The sequence below is a fragment of the Melanostigma gelatinosum genome (genome assembly GCF_949748355.1).
Source record: "Melanostigma gelatinosum genome assembly, chromosome: 9".
Taxonomy (NCBI): domain Eukaryota; kingdom Metazoa; phylum Chordata; class Actinopteri; order Perciformes; family Zoarcidae; genus Melanostigma; species Melanostigma gelatinosum.
In genome coordinates this window covers 7,600,454-7,618,590 of record NC_136642.1, presented here as the reverse complement: position 1 = coordinate 7,618,590, position 18,137 = coordinate 7,600,454, and the positions used below count along the sequence as shown (strand labels likewise).

At 45.7% G+C, this 18,137-nt stretch overlaps 1 protein-coding gene across 2 annotated transcripts; it reads left to right on the top strand.

Moving 5' to 3' along the window:
* Window positions 1-389: 389 nt before the first annotated feature.
* Window positions 390-17,816, top strand: stk40 (serine/threonine kinase 40). Of its 2 annotated transcripts, none has more exons than XM_079274804.1 (11): window positions 390-524; window positions 4,699-4,823; window positions 5,258-5,343; window positions 5,976-6,119; window positions 7,181-7,402; window positions 7,840-7,892; window positions 11,635-11,750; window positions 13,235-13,379; window positions 13,547-13,666; window positions 13,908-13,992; window positions 14,218-17,816. In XM_079274804.1, the coding sequence occupies exons 2-11, from the start codon at window positions 4,706-4,708 to the stop codon at window positions 14,434-14,436; spliced, it is 1,308 nt and encodes a 435-aa protein (XP_079130930.1). In that variant the 5' UTR covers window positions 390-524; window positions 4,699-4,705; the 3' UTR covers window positions 14,437-17,816. The 2 variants fall into 2 exon arrangements, with proteins under 2 accessions (XP_079130930.1, XP_079130931.1); XM_079274805.1 differs by lacking the exon at window positions 390-524 and adding an exon at window positions 1,842-1,876.
* The last annotated feature ends 321 nt before the right edge of the window (window positions 17,817-18,137 follow it).

Here is an 18,137-nt window from a genome sequence, read left to right as displayed (position 1 = left end):
ATGATATGTGTGCTTGGAATGTATTTGCATGACACAATAAATAACTATGGTAAAGTCTAAAAATGGTGTTGCTTCATAGTGCAACAAACTTTATTTTAATGTACTAAACTTTTCCCGTAAAAACAACTATGATGTAATGTCTTTGGTTTTGCAACTTGTATTATGCAAAAAATGTCATCATCGGTGCGCAACCATTGTCCAGGAGAGAGAGGGAGAGAGGGAAATAAAATAAAAACAGACAGGTGTTTGCATTGGTCGATCGTAGCTGTCAATCAAATAAGTGTGTGCGTCATTTCCGTTGTCAGGTGGTGCTGTCGCTGTGGAAAGATGCGATCAGCGAAGAGCAAGAGGCTTTTCCTTAATTGCTCATTTCAGTAACAGAGGCTAAACAACCCCGAAGCCAACCCTCTTGTGGTCTCGCCTGTTTCAGCGAGAAGCTCCGTGTATCCACCGCAGCGTTTACCCCACGAAACATCCATGTTGTAAGCGGACAACGCAGACTTTACCGGCGGTTTCGGCTCGAGGTAAGCGAGGTGGTAAAATGCATTGCTATCTAGCTTTCTGGCAGAGCTAGCCGGCTCTAACGTTACCTTACTGTGTTTAAATAGCCTCGCGGCTGCTGTGTTGCCTCCAGGCTTGGCTTTAGCAAACGTCGCTCGCCTGCAGTCGTGATAGTAACACCGGGAGGCAACATACGAATAACGTTTCGTGCGTAAGTAGCCGTAAACACGAGCTAACACTGTAGTTTGCTACGAAAGCCCAACTCCTTGTTGTGTTGTGTGCCCCTTTGTGTGCCTGGAGCTCGGGCAGCGTCTTTAGCCGAATACATCAGCCAGCTTTGTTGTCGTACTAAGTCGGTATGTGCAGACTTTGTACGACAACAAAGCTGCATATTCATTGTTAGTATGTATGTTTTGTGTTCGCGTAAATAACCACAGTCAGGGTCAACAACTGCAGTCAGGGTTATAGGCTTGATGGCGGTGGACGTGTGTCAGAGCTGACGTGAATGATTGAAGCCTGTGTGACCTCCGGGTTGCCTTACTTCTTCTTCCTGTTTGATCTATTTGTGGATTCATTAATTTCGGGTCATACTATCTCTCTGGCTTCATGATCGCTCCAGATTTGGTTCTGGACTTGTATATTTACCACCTGCTGTAGTGTCCTTATGCTGTCTTTTGTCCATCCTGATACTATCTTGATTTTTGCAATCAAGCTGTTCTTGTAGAGAGCCAGACAAGTGTCCCGGAGTCTGGGTGGGTGGATCCTGGGACACCTACGTGGTTGTTTTGTTCAGATACTATTTAAGGAGCCCACATTTCTCGTGGGCACCGGCAGCGTGTCTCTCCTCCTTTTTTTTGTGTGATATGATTCAGAGGCTGTATCTGTTCGTGTCCTCCCTCTGGTACAGTCGGAGGCAGAGGCAGCCTTGCCTGCCAGATCACTGGCTGTGCAGAGAGGCACAGCAGTGTCGGGAAAGGATAGCTGTGTGCTGTCATTGCGCTGATGTCATTTAGGTCAGTGTGCATTAGTTCGTAGCATTGACCTAGGGCTGGGCGATAAATCGATTTAATCGATTAATTCGAATGTGTGCTTTAAGGCGATGTGTTTTATTGAAAATCGAGAAAATCGCCCCCACCCCTTTTTCCCGTAGTAGAGTGCGCGCGCATTGTTTACAAACTAAAACAATGGCGGCCAGCAGCTTCACTGCTGGCCGCATTTTGGAGACATTCACCAACTGTACTCCGCATGAGAAGAAGAGTGCCCGGTGGAAAGCCATCACGGATGCAGTCGCGATGTATATCGCAAAAGATATGGTGCCCATATACACCGTGGAAAAGCCGGGGTTTATTCACCGTCTCAAAGCTTTGGACCCCAGGTACGTGCTACCAAGCCGTAAACATTTTTCTGACGTTGCCTTGCCTCGGCTGTACAATAGTACACGCCAAAGGATCTCTGCGGAGCTGGAGGGGATGTCATTCTACTCCGCAACAACTGACCTGTGGTCCAGCAGGTTGACCCAGACACCGATCCACTTGACTGGTGGAAGCGTCACCAACTTAACTTTCCAAGGCTAAGTACTTTAGCAAAGAAATACCGCTCTGTGCCAGCTACAAGTGCCCCCTCTGAGAGGCTTTTCAGTGTGTGGGGGGGGGGGGGGCATTGTTACATGCCACCGTGCATGCCTGAAGCCAGAGGTAGTAGACAGGCTTGTCTTCCTGGCAAAAAATATTTAGAAAAAACATGCACTACTGTTTAATACTGTTGGTTATGTTGTGAATGCACTTGATTTTGTTTACATGCACTTATTTACTGTGCAAAATATGTTATGTTGATGTTAGATCAGATGTTGCACTTTTGAAAATGTGAATGTTAAAGGGTCATATACATTTTATTTCATGCTGTGTTTGTATCAGTGTATTCAGTTAGAAAAGCTTACTGTAAAAAGTTACATTTGCACAGTTGTTTACAATGGAAGGCTACTATTTAATGCCATTTAATGTTATGTTTAATTTAATTTTATATTTAAATGATTCAGGCAAACAAAAGAGTGACCAAATACTTTTTGTATACTACAGGCACCTTTCTACAATGTTCAGGTTTTGTTTGCACTTTATTTTTATCAACCTACTTGGGAAAATCATCACAAAATAAAAGAAAAAATTGTTTTCAACAGCTTCTGTCATCTGCAAAAAATTTTGGGGGAAAAAAATCGATTTAAATCGTGAATCGGATTTTTTGTAAAAAAATCGGAGATTTTTTTTTTAGGCCATATCGCCCAGCCCTACATTGACCTTTTGCTTTTTAGATGTGTCGGGGGTTGGCTCCACAGCAATACAGCTGGTGTTTGGTAGGTAGATGATGGCTGTGGGACCATTTGCAGTGTGTTGTGCATACGTAGAGTCTGATTAGTGTGTTTTCAGGTGCATGGATTCGTATGTTTTTCTAGTTTGGGCTCTGTCTGCTTAATTTACTCAATCTATCAGCCTTTCTAGCAGTCAACCAACAATTTAATATTAATCTGGCAGCAACGGGAGCGGTACATTTTCAATTCTGCCAACCTCTTTTTTGTTGTTGGTTTTCCCAGGAGCCTCATGAATTGCAGTCGTTGATTGTCCATTGCTTCGCCTTGCATGCTCTAGCGTGAGATGCTCTCTTACTATTGGCAGGGTGACGGTGTCACCCTGGCTTGTGCCATAAATGCCGTCAGAAAACCTCAGCTCATCAGACTCAGTGGGTGATGACTAGTGGAGATGGAGACAGATGGGCGAGAGACATGACTATGACACTGTCTGCTGTCTGGGATCACAAAAAGCCTCATGGAAGTGAGAATTCATACCAGCCCATACTGACTGCCAACTGTCCTGCCTCCTCTCTGCCCAAAAACGCCAACTGGCGAGTGGCGCACGATTCGTTTTGAAACGGGAAGAGGGCCTAGTTCATTAAGAATATTACATTTCTCCAAGTTTGTTCCATTTGCAAGACTGGTTTCATATCCTGAAGTAGTTTTGGGCTTTGTCAGCTCTCCACTCGCTGTCTGGTTCGCGCTTTATGAGATATTTTGGATGGCATTGGTCTGAATCACCGCTCTTGTTAAGTTGGCTAAAATATGCATACTGCTGCTATCAGTTTCTGACATTTCTACTTCAGATATGTCACTTTGTGTTGCCTGTCTTGTGGACGTAACTTCTATGAGGTGATTCTTTTTTTCAGTTGATGTCAGAGGCTTGGTGGTATATTTGTCTTACAATCATTGGTGTCATCACCTGGTCAGTAAAGCATTTCTGTCCAATGGAAAGTGAGGACGACAGCGAGGTGACTCATTCCTCTCGGTCCGCGGCACTACTTCCCTGTTACGGGAAACAGATGGGGTTTCATCACATAGGAACTCCAGTCAGTAAACAAGGCATACCGCTTGCTCTCTGAATTCTGGGAGGTAGATCTGCTGTGGCAGTTGAAGTAGTTTGTGTAATGATGATGTGTCACACTGTCACCGGTCCCTCTGGCATGTGAATCCATTTCTTTATCATGTAAGGGCTTGGTTTTTTTTGTGTGTTTTGTTTCGGCCTTGTTCGAACACGCATGTCCTTTCAGATGAAGGTATGCCAGATAAGCCGGCTGTACAGATTTTGAGATAAAACACGCAGATTGAGAGTGGAAGGATTTTTTCTAAACCAAAGTCCACTGCAGCAGGAAATGCTGGAGAACAATATATGTTTCAGTGGTGAGACTCAAATTCAAAATGTGTCCTTAAAAAAAAGAATTGTGTGCCAGTGTATGCATTTAAATTGCAGATTGTGGCACATTCGCTTTGCCTGTTGGGGAGATTGAATCTGAGGTGTCGCCCTTGACGCCAGCAGCCATCATTCTGAATGGCGCCGTAATGGCCTCACATTCACACTGAGGTGTCGGTAAATGTGTGGGAGGGATATTTAAAATAGGCTGGGAGGAGCTGCCCTGAAGTTTACCTCCTTTCTCCTCTATTCACTAATAAGTGCATTCTGTAGTACTACAGCTGCAGCTCTGGGTACAGTCGTTCTTTCTAAACAGACCGTTTATAAAGCCATTGCTTGATTACAGATTGCTGCTGCTAGTTCGTCATCGGTTCAGAGTTTTGTCCATGTGGTCACGTGGATGCTCTTACCGTTTAACTTGACTGTCTTTATCCTGTGTGCTAATCAGATTTATTCCCCTGTGCAGCTCCAGTATGTCCAAGCGGCGCTCGTCGGAGAGGGGGGCTGGAGAGACATCAGGCAGGGCCAGCAAGCTTCAATGTCCCGGGATATCCGGCAGTAACGCCAAGAGAGCCGGGCCCTTCATCCTTGGTAAGGGAGCAACCGCTTTTTATTTTCATTTGCACGAGCCCCAAAAGTATGGATATGGAATGCAAAGTGAGAGTCGTGGGGTGTCCCTGAGTATACGCACGCCTAAGACAAGAATGTGAAGAATTTCACTGACCCCCCCCCCCCCCCCCCCCCCCAGGGGCCCTGACATTGGCCAGAAAGGTCCCAGTCTGTGTTGGAGCAAGCTTATTCCCTCCCTCTGGCAAAATGTGTCTCTGCCTTTCTCTCAAACGTCTCTGTTTTCTACTCCACGTACCCTCCACTATTTGCAATGCAGAGTGCCAAAGAAAACATTACACTAGGGGTGTTAATGGGTACGTGCACATGCGGCCTTTAATGAGTTGCAGTGGGAGCACACACTCCGGCCTGTAGCCTGCCTTTTGGTCATGCAGCTGTTTCTTTTCTTATCCCTGCAGGGCCTCGCCTGGGCAACTCACCCGTGCCCAGCATAGTGCAATGTCTGGCCAGAAAGGACGGCACCGATGACTTCTATCAGCTCAAAGTAAGTTGTTCTTGGAGGGGTTTTCCTTTTCACAAACTCGGCGAGTTAAGCACATGCTTCAATAAAAATGTAATTCGAAACAAAGCTATGATGTCCCAGTAGACATTTGAACCTTTGACCTTCCTTCGTTGGTGTTCATTTTATGGCCCCCTGTTTCCGTCTGGTGCAAACAACAAAATCTCAGCTGGGCGATCTGTTTATTGGGGCTACTCAATTACACACGGGAGGGGGCTATAGGGGGTGGGGGGGTATGGAAGGGAGGAAGGTAGCGCCCCACCTGGAATGTCGACTTCTAACCCCCACGACCATGTAGTGAGTCAGCGCGTGACCCTCCTGTCATACCCGTGACTACAGAGCCTCCCTGTCTGCTGCACAGCTTGTTTGCTTTACCTATGAGCCACTGTTTTAAAGCTGCAAACCTCTTATACCGTCTCCACTGCACGGATTGTAACTTCCTGTTAAATGCTAAGCAGATGTATCTTCCTGTCATGCCTTCAGTTATTTAACCGCTGTCGTGTCTGAAGATCAGCTTCATACTAAATGGTTAAAGCTCTCGTCCTGCCGTCTGATCCGGTATGACCTCTTGTCTTGTGACCTAATGTGTGCTCTGTCCTCCCGTGTGTTTACGGCAGATCCTTACGCTGGAGGAGCGAGTGGACTCTGCAGGGGAGACTCAGGAGGAGAGGCAGGGGAAGATGCTGCTGCACACAGAGTACTCCCTCCTCTCTCTGCTGCACAACCAGGACGGCGTGGTCCACCACCACGGCCTCTTTCAGGTAGACCGACACCTGCACACATTCGCCAATTAGGTTGCATTTCTGTCGACTGGTGCGTAGTACATCATAAGTCAAATAATTAATATCATGGACAAATGTCTTTTAGTTTATGGTGCATTACTCGGCACTGTGCGTGGGCGCGTTTCCTGTATAATTGCAAAAGCTAAATACACCAACATTACCATGGAGACGTGTCTGTAACTTTGTATTGAGTTCAGAATGTGGCATCACCATGCAAGTACAAGTAACGCCGTGCTCTCATCAGCCCCGTAATGGCAGCGGTGAGCTTGTCGTTGGTCCGGCCAGCTGCTTGTGTTTCCTTATCAGGGTTGTTTCAAGGGAGAAGTGGGAGCACCATTTAAAAGCCATATTTATCTGTAGCCATTCTCTATCCACAGCCCCATCCATTCATAAGGACCCCCCCCTCACCTGTATTCCCGTCTGCCTCCTCAATGTCATCTCTCGCCCCCTCTGTCTCGCTCTCTCCCCTTCTCTCTTTCTCTCCATTTTTCGTCTTTGTCTCTCATTCTCATCTGTCGGTTCCACTCTGCCTGTGTTCTCAGAATAGCAGCATTGAGCCGTGCACTCTGATTCCGTTAGGCCTGCGATATCGATATTGGTTGTTATAGTGCATCTCCGCTGTGAGAGAACCAGTTCATAATGTACACTTTTTTTCAGAGGTTCTGACTGCAATTGACAACCTGATACAGCTATCAATAAGAAGCGGTGACTCTGCTATTTGGGGCTGGAGTTGGAATTCGAGGAATGAGCTCTGTTCATCCTCCACCAGCCGATGCGTCGGGGTGGACGTGTCTTATTCATTGGCTACATGCGGTGATTGATGTCCTCTACTCTGCGTGAATCTATGTCCTTCTAAGCTGAATGAATCAGCTGGCGTCGTGCAGGAATCCATTCAGTTTGATGCATTCATGAATGCCTCAACCTTTATTGATTGGACACTGTTGGAAAGTGCCTCTAAAATGCATCAACAACTTGTGAAGTAAGCCCCTTCCTGAAGATAGCTGCTCACACTTCTCTTTGTTGTTTCCCCCCCCCCCCAGGATCGAGCCTGTGAAATAGTGGAGGACATGGAGGCCAACAAGGTGCGCAAGATGAAGCGGATCTGTCTCGTGCTCGACTGCCTGTGTGCTCACGACTTCAGCGACAAGACGGCAGATCTAATAAACCTCCAGCATTACGTTATAAAGGAGAAGAGACTAAGCGAGCGCGAAGCCATCATCATTTTCTACGATGTGGTGCGTGTGGTGGACGCCCTTCATAAGGTGGGTCTACGATAGAATTTGTTCAACTACTCCAAGAAAAGATGCACTTGCAGGGCTCGTTAATGTTTTTGGTTATTTAACAAAGACTTCGTCCTCTATTTCAGCCGACTAAGCTACTTCCATCATGTGTCTAATTCAGTTATTGTTTTACAAGTTGTGCGATACGGCAAGTGAGTTGCCAAATTTACGAGCCCAACGTGCCGTTTTACTTGCCCCGGGCAAGTGGGTGAGGCTTAAAGTTATTTTATACTCGCTGTAGTGAAACCGGCGCGCGTGCCAGAAAATTACATCATCACTTTGTTGGCTAAGTTCACATTTTACCTTCTGATTACTCATCGCCCATGTTCGTGCGCGACTCTCAAACTGATTGTTTTGACACCAATGATTCACGAAGCACGATCTAAGCAAACTCTCTTCTCTTTCTTTCCTCCGTGCAGAAAAACATTGTACACAGAGACCTCAAGCTGGGAAACATGGTGCTGAACAAACGGTAAGATGAAACTTGTCCAATCAGTTAGCTGGCCACTAACCTCTCTCATTATACCAGGTCAGTTGTATTAGCCTGCCAGTAAGTCCTTCTGTCTCAGCTCACGTGTGTGAGTGGCCCCCAGCAGCGAGTATCCAGTGTACGTTTGGCTTCAAATCCAAGCAGGGGTCACATTCTCAGACTAAGATCGAGATCAGTGGTAGGAACCCAAAGCCTTGCTCTCGTGTCTGTGTGTCGAGCAAAGGCTGTTGATTTACTCTCCGCGGATGGATTGTTGGAAGTGGAGGGCCAAACAGAGCAAAGAATAAGCCACTGCTTTGTTCCCAGTGGAAGAGCGAGCTGTGTTGTTCAGCACACAGGACAGTGAGTGCACCTCCGTTCAGATGGGCCCTGCAGAATGGGGAAACTCCTCCGCACAGAGTGTGAAGAGAGATGTTTGTATTCAGGGGTAACCGCCACTTTTCACAGTGTGACTTCTGCTATCTGGTACTTTTAGATAATTCAGCTAGATTTTTGCATTGAACCTGTGGATGGTTGCCTCCAAACAGCAGAGGTCTGCACGCACTTTCTTGAAGACTCTTGACAACCATCCCACAAAGCCGACCTTTTTCCATTTCTCTCTCCGCTCCTCCGCTTGCTGCACATACCTTTTGCATCCAAACATATAGAGCATGCTCGCATCGCGCACCAGTGATCATAGTCATGGAGTTGCCTCACACTGTACTTAGTCAGTATGAGTACATGCATTGAGAGGTCACGTTCCCGGCTTATCTTTTTACCACATGACACATCTCAGGTCAGAGCCTGTTGTGTCCTCCACCACCACCACCAGTAGCAGTAGTAGTAGTAGTAGTGGTGGTGATGATGGTGATGATGATGAAACAGGAGTGTTTTGTCCAGGGGAGAGGGATGGTGGGTAGAGGAGCAGATGAACGGAACACTCCGTCCCAGCTGAAGACAAAGGAGAGTTCTGCCAAAGGCACCATAGCTCTGAGCTGACTCACACACACACACACACACACACACTCACGTGGACACAGTCATCATTTATTTACTCTATTCTTCTATTTTTCTTTTACGCCCTAATCCCTTTCCTGCTTTTATTGTCCCTTTGTCATCTTCCCTTACCCGCCTGCTTTGTGCATCATACTTTGCTTTGCTTGCATGGTTCCTCTTGGATGTGTGTGTGTGTGAATGTACTCTCCGAATGGGAAGGACGTGGGCCAATTTTAGACGCGGACCGCTCCTAAAAATCCCCCGTCCTCCCCCGCTGCTTGTCGTCACTCTGGGAAATGCACCGATGCCACCGACAAGCTCAGCAGTTTCCGCACGAATGATGTGATTTCCTCTTGCAGAGCCAGCTGTTATGAAAGCAGGATGTCATAAATGAATCTGCAGGGTTGTTGTATGTCAGAGCTGTGTTGACTTCCATCGATGGAGACGCACCATGGCACGGTGTTGTGTCTGTTGTTGTTTTGTTTTTATCTCTTCCAGAATCTGTGACAGTTTGCATCACCATATGTGCTGAATGTTTTTAATGTTACATTACTGTTTTTGAAACATGCAATGATGCTAGACAAGCAGTAGCCATAATTCAACAACGCCAACTTTAAAAAAAGTGAATAAAATAACTGCTTGTGTAAAGTTTGGGTACTTCTATAACCCTTCAAATCACTGTTCTGCCCAAATGATGTGTAGAAGTTGCCCTGCCTTTGACCTCCTTTTCTCGTCCGCTGTTGTATTTTCAGCAAAATGTTGCGGCTAGGGAGGATAAATCATGGGGGCTGTTTAGGTTTCTGGTTTCCCGACTTACCCGGGATCACATGAACAGGATGCAGAGATGGTGTGGTCTCTCTTCGGTCCTCGGGGACCCTTGCCTCACGAGGCAAACATGCAATTTAATTTACCCAATCTCCGGTGCAAGAATAGAAGCTCGGGTCGTGATGCAGACGGGACAAAAGAACAGACTCCTCTATGAAGGAAGCTTTTATGCCGAGGGTCCTTGAAGCGTTGCACTCTGCTCTGGCCCATCTCCATGCAGATCACAAGGCCACTGTATGGTTCTAGAGATTTGGATCACAAAGGCTGCTCAAGTCTCGGATCATATAAGTAGCTGGAAATGATTTGAACCAAATGTTCTAATGGGAAATTGAGATTGGAGCATTTGGTTGAAAATAGTGTGATAGGAATTGGCTCCAGATGCTGTAATAGGAGCAGTGTGTGTGTGTGTGTGTGTGAGATGAGCAGGGTGTGAAAGTAGGAGAGAATAGGGGAAGCTGTTGACCTCAGGCTGTTTAGAAAGCGGATGTGGGTGAGGAGCGTGATCGAGAGAGGACCCGGGCTCTAGACCCTGGCTGCCTTTTGTCTGCACTCATTTGCTTTCGAGTGTGTTTTTCGTGTGTGTGTGTGCGCGAGTGTTCACCATGGGAGTGATCGTGTGGGTGCACTTGAAGTTTCACGTATTTGAAATCTTCGTGAGCTTCATATACTCGTTTGGCAACCCATCGCCATGCAGGCCTTAGTCATCGGAACAATTATCCCAAGCCACAAAGTTGACTCATATCTTTGTCAAAGTGCAGCTTTTTATTTTCTCTTTCTCTGCTGAAAGAACACGTGACATGGAACCGGCCATATAGTGCCTCGTCTTTAACACCGTTGGGTTCACTCCACCACGAGCAAACTCAGTTGACCTTAATGACTCGGAGACAGGTCTTGTAGTGCCACGTCGTTTCCACAGAAACCAAATTAACCAAACATCGCTTGTAACATCCCTGGGTCTTCTCCGACTGACGTGTGTCTGGAATGGCTTTTATCTTCATGTCTCAGGCCTGATGTGGACCATCATGTAAGACTGTGGTGGCGATGATATTAAACTTAATGTAGACCACCTGAAAGAATAGTCGTGAGCTTGCTCTATGGGCCCATAGATGCGGAATGTTGCCGGAAGATCTGGGTAATTTAATCAGAATTGTATACTTTGAACGTTACTCAGTGGTGCATGAAGCCCAAAAAAAAGCTCTTTTCAAAGGAGTGACTGGCGCCACCTTCAACCCTGTAGTCAGTTCACTTTACATCCATGGCCGCGAGCCGCTGACTTGGACGTCGCCATGTTGAGAGCCGTGTGGAGGCAATAGATATGCTCTGCATTTTGTATTGAAACTACTAAAGATCAAGACCTGGGGATAAACATGCATGGAGAATATAACCGCTGCTACAGAGGAATAGTACAACAGATTTACAAGGAACTACTGAATTGAAAACACTTTCAGTTGTGTGGACATGGAGACCCTCTGTCAGTTTATGACGCTGGTCAGAATCTGATATCAAGAATCTTGTGACAACTTGTATCTTAACTGCAATGATAACCCAGGAAGATGGGAGGCTTTCTTCTTGTAGACAGAGTGTGCACACTGTTTTGCATTTGGCAGTCATGAGATACTGATGTATTTTTAAGGCCCGGTGAACCGTGAGACTATTAAAAACAACAAGGCATGCTCGCAAGTTCTTCTCATCTCTGTCAGCCTGCGTTCACTTGACGCTTTGAGCCATGAGTGCAGTGTCCCACATTCTAAACTTACATTTGTTGTGATGAGTAACAGTGTTTTTCCATGGTTTGAAGTTAAAGAGGAGAGTACTCGGTGTGTGTGTGTTCATCAGCAGTGGGAATATTCCAGTCATTATTTGATTACAAATCAGAACTAATAAAAGTTATTAATCAGGCGTTTTTGTGCGTGTGTGCTCACAGGACTCACCGAATCACCATCACCAACTTCTGCCTGGGAAAGCACCTGGTGAGCGAGGACGACCTGCTGAAAGACCAGAGAGGAAGTCCGGCCTACATTAGCCCTGATGTATTAAGTGGTGAGTGAAAAAACAAGCGTGTTGCATGCGTATTCTTTTTATAGGACAGTGTATGCATCATGCATGGGGCCTTTCAGACCGTAACAACAGTGTTGAAAACCGGTCAGCGTCACTTTCAAAACCTGACAGTCACACCTGTTTTTGCAGCAACTGATCATGTGTGCGCACACAGGTGTGAAAACCTTCCTCACTTGCCACTGATTTGCAGCGTCCACTTTAAGGATGTGAAATAGAGTTGTGAAGCGTATTACCTACAAGTGTCTAATGTACTATATATATATGTGTACAATATATATGTATACAAGATGCCAGACCTGGTTCTGGTTAGAAGAGTGACCCTTGTGGATCCGGGTCCAGAAGGGATCCTGGGGTTCTTTTTAACGAGCGTTGTGTAACGTTAAGCAGGCGGTTTGATTGTGTTTGATTTTCTGGTTATTGGGCAACAAGAAAGGGTTTATGTTGCAATTTCAGATGTTGCTAGAAACAGCTTCTTTGTTTGTGTAATCATGGTGCTATTGCATTTTCTCATGGTATGTGTCTGCAGAGGAAGCTACTTTCCACTTTGTGTGAAACATCTTCTTTGTGTTTGTGGGGGGGAAAGCAGAAATCCATTGTTTCGCTTCACAATGCTCATTTGTCACAGTGAACGTGCAGACCTCAGCGCCACGCACCAATCGGGTTGATGCGTAGGCCTCAGGCACTTCCACGATTGACCGCAATGCCATATCCAGAACGTAGCCCTGCACAAGATTGAGAAGAACGTATTTCAACCAACTCAGAAACTAGATGAAACCCGGGCCTGTATATCAGCATAACGTGACAGGCACACAATTAAACAGCTACAGTGACTCACGCACTGATGACTCACTGGAGGGAAACTACTCCCATCAACCCCCTTCCCCTCCCGTGTGTGTGTGTGTGTGTGTGTGTGTGTGTGTGTGTGTGTGTGTGTGTGTGTGTGTGTGTGTGTGTGTGTGTGTGTGTGTGTGTGTGTGTGTGTGTGTGTGTGTGTGTGTGTGTGTGTGTGTGTGTGTGTGTGTGTGTGTGTGTGTGTGTGTGTGTGTGTGTGTGTGTGTGTGTGTGTGTGTGTGTGTGTGTGTGTGTGGCTTTAACATAATTGCCTGCTGCTGTTGCTACCGCCTGCCTATGGTCATGCACAGCCATGATGCTCCACCTTCAACGGCTCCAGTTTATTCACCGCCGGTCCAGGGCTGGTTTCAGCGTTGATGATTAAAAACTAGCTCATGTCAAAAGTCAGCGTTGGGCTGGACATTTCTATGAAATATACATCTGGATATGGAGTCGTAGCTTCTGTTTGTTTACTCATGTCGTTAATCATTAGACCCGGTGACGCCCCTGAGTCACACAGTCCAAACAAATGTTGATTTGAATCTGTTTTTATTTTTGTTTTTGCTGTCACCATATCAAATGCCATCTGTTGATGTCAGACACTGATCCAGATCCCCTGTCCTTCCTGTCTCCAGGTCGGCCGTACCGCGGTAAACCCAGTGACATGTGGGCTCTTGGCGTGGTCCTGTTCACCATGCTGTACGGCCAGTTCCCCTTTTATGACAGCATACCTCAAGAGCTCTTCCGCAAGATCAAGGCTGCCGAGTACTCTATCCCAGAGTGAGTATTTGTTAGAGGATTTACCAAATAGTTTTGCATACTTCATCTGTGATTTAAGATGTTATCTGCAGAACATTTGCTGATAATTTGCCACATGTTCAGTTTGGACCCGAAGAAATGACAGTATATTCTTCCAATAGTCACATTTATTAATCTGTGACTCACAGGGACGGCCGTGTGTCGGAGAACACGGTGTGCCTGATCCGAAAGCTGCTGGTGTTGGACCCTCAGCAGAGGCTGACTGCAGGAGAGGTGCTGGAGTCTCTCAGTGGCATCATTGCCTCATGGTAATTGCTCCCCCTGCTGGATGTTTGAAAGATTTCGTCACGCGTGTTGATGGTCAAGTCATGATTAATTGTTGAAGAAATGATTGTCATGACTTTGTGTAAAACGTCGACTGCCAGCCTGCCGTGAGTTTGTGAAGATATCCACTGGCTTCACATTTGTGATTTCATTTTGTCAGCACAGATCAGAATGACAAGATCACTGGTGTTAATCATCATCTTTGGTGTGTTTTCCTAATAACAGGCAGTCGGTTTCATCGTTGAGTGGCCCTCTGCAGGTGGTGCCGGATATTGACGATCAGATCAATCACCCAGAACTTCTGCAGGAGGTACATTTTAGGAGAAACATGACAGATCTGAATATGGAGCCTGTTGGACATGTCCAGATCAGCTAAAATACAGCTACTCGAGAAATAGCACTACTTGGATGCAATTGTGTATTTCTATAGTTTTCATATCTGGATTTCTTCCTCGATATACTCGGAGAAAATGTTTTTATTTCAGTCAGCTCAGCTGTTGCAACACAGTGAACAGACTACATTTTCTTCCCTCAGGCCAAGGTGATAGAAGAGTCTTCACAGTACGAGTTTGAGAACTACATGCGCCAGCAGCTGCTGCTGGCTGAAGAGAAGAACACTATCCACGAGGCCAAGAGCTTCCTCACCAAGCGCCAGTTTGGCAGCATCCCACCTGTAAGGCGTCTGGGCCACGACGCACAGCCTGTCAGCCCGCTGGATGCTGCCATCCTGGCACAACGTTTCCTCCGGAAGTAGTCCCCCAAACCACCCATGGCAGCCCCTCCCCCACACCCCACAGAGACCTGTGGAGTCCAGAGAGGACTGAGGAGGACAAGCCCTCCCAAAACTGAACTTGCATACAGGGAGGCCCAGCCCGAACCAGGGAACGGGCAGCCCCCATTCGTAGGTGGGCTTTTGCGCAAGCTAGGTGGAGCAGGTGTGCGAGTTGGGCGCCAGAACAAACCGCCAATTTCAAACTTCACTCCTCGAATCTGAAGCCTCCAGCAAAACATGGAATGTCCAGGAGGAAGATCTGAACCAAAGGTTCCTTTGCCCTCAGGTCACCCACAGTCAGATCTCACTGTGCAGCCAACCCGACGGCACCGTCCCACGTGGGGCTAACACAAGGCTCCGGCTGCAGTGTTGAAGAGATGTTAAACCCCATATTCCTCCTCCTTTGAGATCCCCCTACTGTAACACCCCCCGCCTCTCCTCGTCAACTCTGGATCCCCTGAGCAACACAGGGCCAGAATCATGTAGCAACCCCCCCTCTTCCTAGTGGTTAATGGTGTTGCCTCAAGTCAGATCGCCTAATCACAGATGTCACTTCTCTATACCTCCATTCCACCCTCCTCCTCTTCTCACTCGTTCCTCTGCCTCTCTATTGTTTACTGTACTGAAAATGATCGAGACTGGTCCCCGTCTGTAACTCTGACTTCAAATCAATCTACCTCTCTGTCTCGCTTGTCTGTTGGTAAACCATGCTCACTGTTCTGAGACAAGGGATTGTAACAATGGAGTCTTGATGCCACCAGTGACATAAAGCATTAATGTTTTCTGTCAGAGTGACAATGCTTTGAAACCTTTTTTTTTCAGTGGTTTCAAAAAATAATCTGAATAAGCTTTTTATCATATTAACCTTAATAAGTAGCATTTCATCCCTACCTTTTTGGATTGAAGATAATGAATATCAAAGAATGTGCCCATGCATCCTTTTTGATATTTGCAGAATGCATGGTCTCCTGCTTTTGCGCATCCCTGTGGAAATCTATTTTAGCATCTAGGCAGCTAGTGTGAGGTACCTGGAAGTCACGATGCCAATAACTGAATGGGAAACCCTGTTGGCTCCTCCCTGCCAAGGCATATTGATGGTAACGCTTCCTCAGTGCCATTATAGTGGAGATCTAAGCACTGTCATGTTTCTATTGCCAAAAATCATGTCTTAAAGTAACTATTAGCCAAGGAAACTGGTACCCACAGCCTCATTCAGAATCAAATGGCTTCCAGGTATTCCAACTTCCCAGTTTCTCTTTATCAAGAAAGATAATGAGAAGTGTTTTTTTTTCTTCTTCAGTATGAATGTGAACTGTCACTCTATGCTTTGAGGGTGTGGAGCTGGTCACCTCTCACAGCCACACTCTTTTTAAGCTAACCTCCAATCATCGTGTTATCTGGCCTGCCTCGGAGGCAGACACTGTGAAAACCAGAGCAGGCTTTGCTGAGACGGGGCTTGACTGAATGTTTTACCGATTGCCATGAATGCTCTCTTTTTAAGATGGAAACCTTTCACATTCTATTGCCATTTCTCAAGCCTTCTCTCCAGCTCAACTTGTACACACTTGTATTATCTCACCACGTGGGCTCTCTATACAGAGAGACCAGGTGGTGGCCGGTAATTGACACTGTAATATTTCATAGAGAAATGAAAATACAGACTCTGATTTTAAGTTTAGTTCTAGGGGCTCCTTGGCTATTGATGCATTCTTGTCTTTTATCCAAGGGGTTTCTTCAAACCATGGCGAAGCTACTAACCAGTGACTGTTAGGCATCTGTACATTGCAACTTGCCTTTTGCGTATTGGTACCTGCTTTAGGCTATCTAGACTTCTTCCTATTTATAACTGATTGCATGAACATAGGCTCTGAAATATTTTCAAATGTCTTTACTTTTTCTTTTTTCCCTTGTAATTTCATGTTGATTTATTTATTCTCTTGTGTAGACCGCCCATCCCCCCCCCCCCCCCCCCCCCCCAATACTCTGCACAACTTATGCCAGTGTGGCGGGGGCCCTAAGCCTCTTTGCTCTCTCAGCTTTAAGAAGTGTTGTTAACTCCAACAGTGGTTCTCATTTTGATCCTTTTCAGCCACATTCACGAAAGAGTAGCATCTAATTTTTGTGTTTCCCTTTTATTTAGTTTTTGATTCCTCAATCTTTTTTCTTGCCATTTTTAAGTCTGTGGTCAACTTAAGCTACACTAATAACAAGACTGACTTTGCATAGTTATATTTTTTACAGAAAACTAAAATGATACTCTCACATTATCTTGATTTATAGGAGGGTGTTTGTGTGTGTGTGTGTGTGTGTGTGTGTGTGTTTGTGTGTGTGTGTGTGTTTTGTTTTTTCTCCATCATTTCCCGCAAACATCCCCACATGAGGTTGCACTCTGGTCAGTATGTAAATATGTACCATCATGAATGCGCCAGTCATATTGTATGTAGTTCCACCCAGTGAGACACCAACTCTTGTTTCAACACATGCCGATTGACGTGCATTATGGGCCACGTTGGCCATCAACCACCACACCCAGAAGCTAAAATGACATGTAAAGAGAGCTGTCGGCTCTCTCCCACCTCAATGTGAATTCCATGGGTGTGCAGCAGTATTGTAGTAGTTTAGGTTGTTCATCAGAAAAACACGGGTGTTTCATGAACACCGTAGCCAATGCTGATCTGTCTGTGGAAAGTGTTTTACGCAAATCTTCCATGATGCCCAACTACAGATGAGTAACCAAAGGTTCAATGGACCCTTGATGTAGATGTTATTTTGTCCCCGCCCCTAATCAAAAAAAGTTTCACTTTCTAGCTCGTGGATTGTACCACGTTCAATGTTTTTGTTTGACGGAGTTGTATTGGTAGACTGCAACGTGGACTGAAAAGCATGGACATAGTGTGAGGTTCAACTCTGTGTCAAACACGTGACTATTGCATGATTTTAAACTCGCAAGGTGTGCCGGAGCAACTGATTGAAAATGTGCAGATCATTTACTCTACAAAGCAAAGTAGATAAACTCCTGCATTGAAGCAGTAAAATGTTATTCATTTTCCAAATTTCAGTTTTTATGATGATTTTCACTCTGCTTCTAAAGTCCTATGTCTGCAGTATGTAACTGATGTGTTGCTGACTGTTTCAACTGGAAACGTAGGATAGTAGTTGTAAGATAAGAACCGTGGTGTGGTTTAAACCCAATGGGATATGTGTTGTAAGCTGCTTGGTTGGACATGGGCATCTAGATACGGAAAACTGCGTAATTGTACAGATGAAAAACACGTTTGTATAAAAAAAAAAAAAACCCATATTTTTCTACTTCATCAGAATTCTACATGCATGTCAGCAATAAACTTTGATATGGAAACATTCATCTTTGTGTTGTGACTCTTCCTCTTACTTCCAGAAGATGGAGCACTTTCTTAAAAAAAGAAACCAAAGCCGCCAGTGGGACCAGAATAATTAACGTTGGCATTAGGAAATTATACTGAACGTTATTCTATGTTTGCTTCCACATATTTCACTTACCATATGTGGAAAATAAAATCTATAGAAAATGTTGCGCAGTGCCAGCCGACTATGTGCTTTTACATGATGTTGTCGCAGGCCTCTGAGGGGGAGACTTGTGCGGGGAATGAACGGAATAGAGAATAACTGAGTCTCTGTGCGTATACACTGCCTCGGTTTTGCGG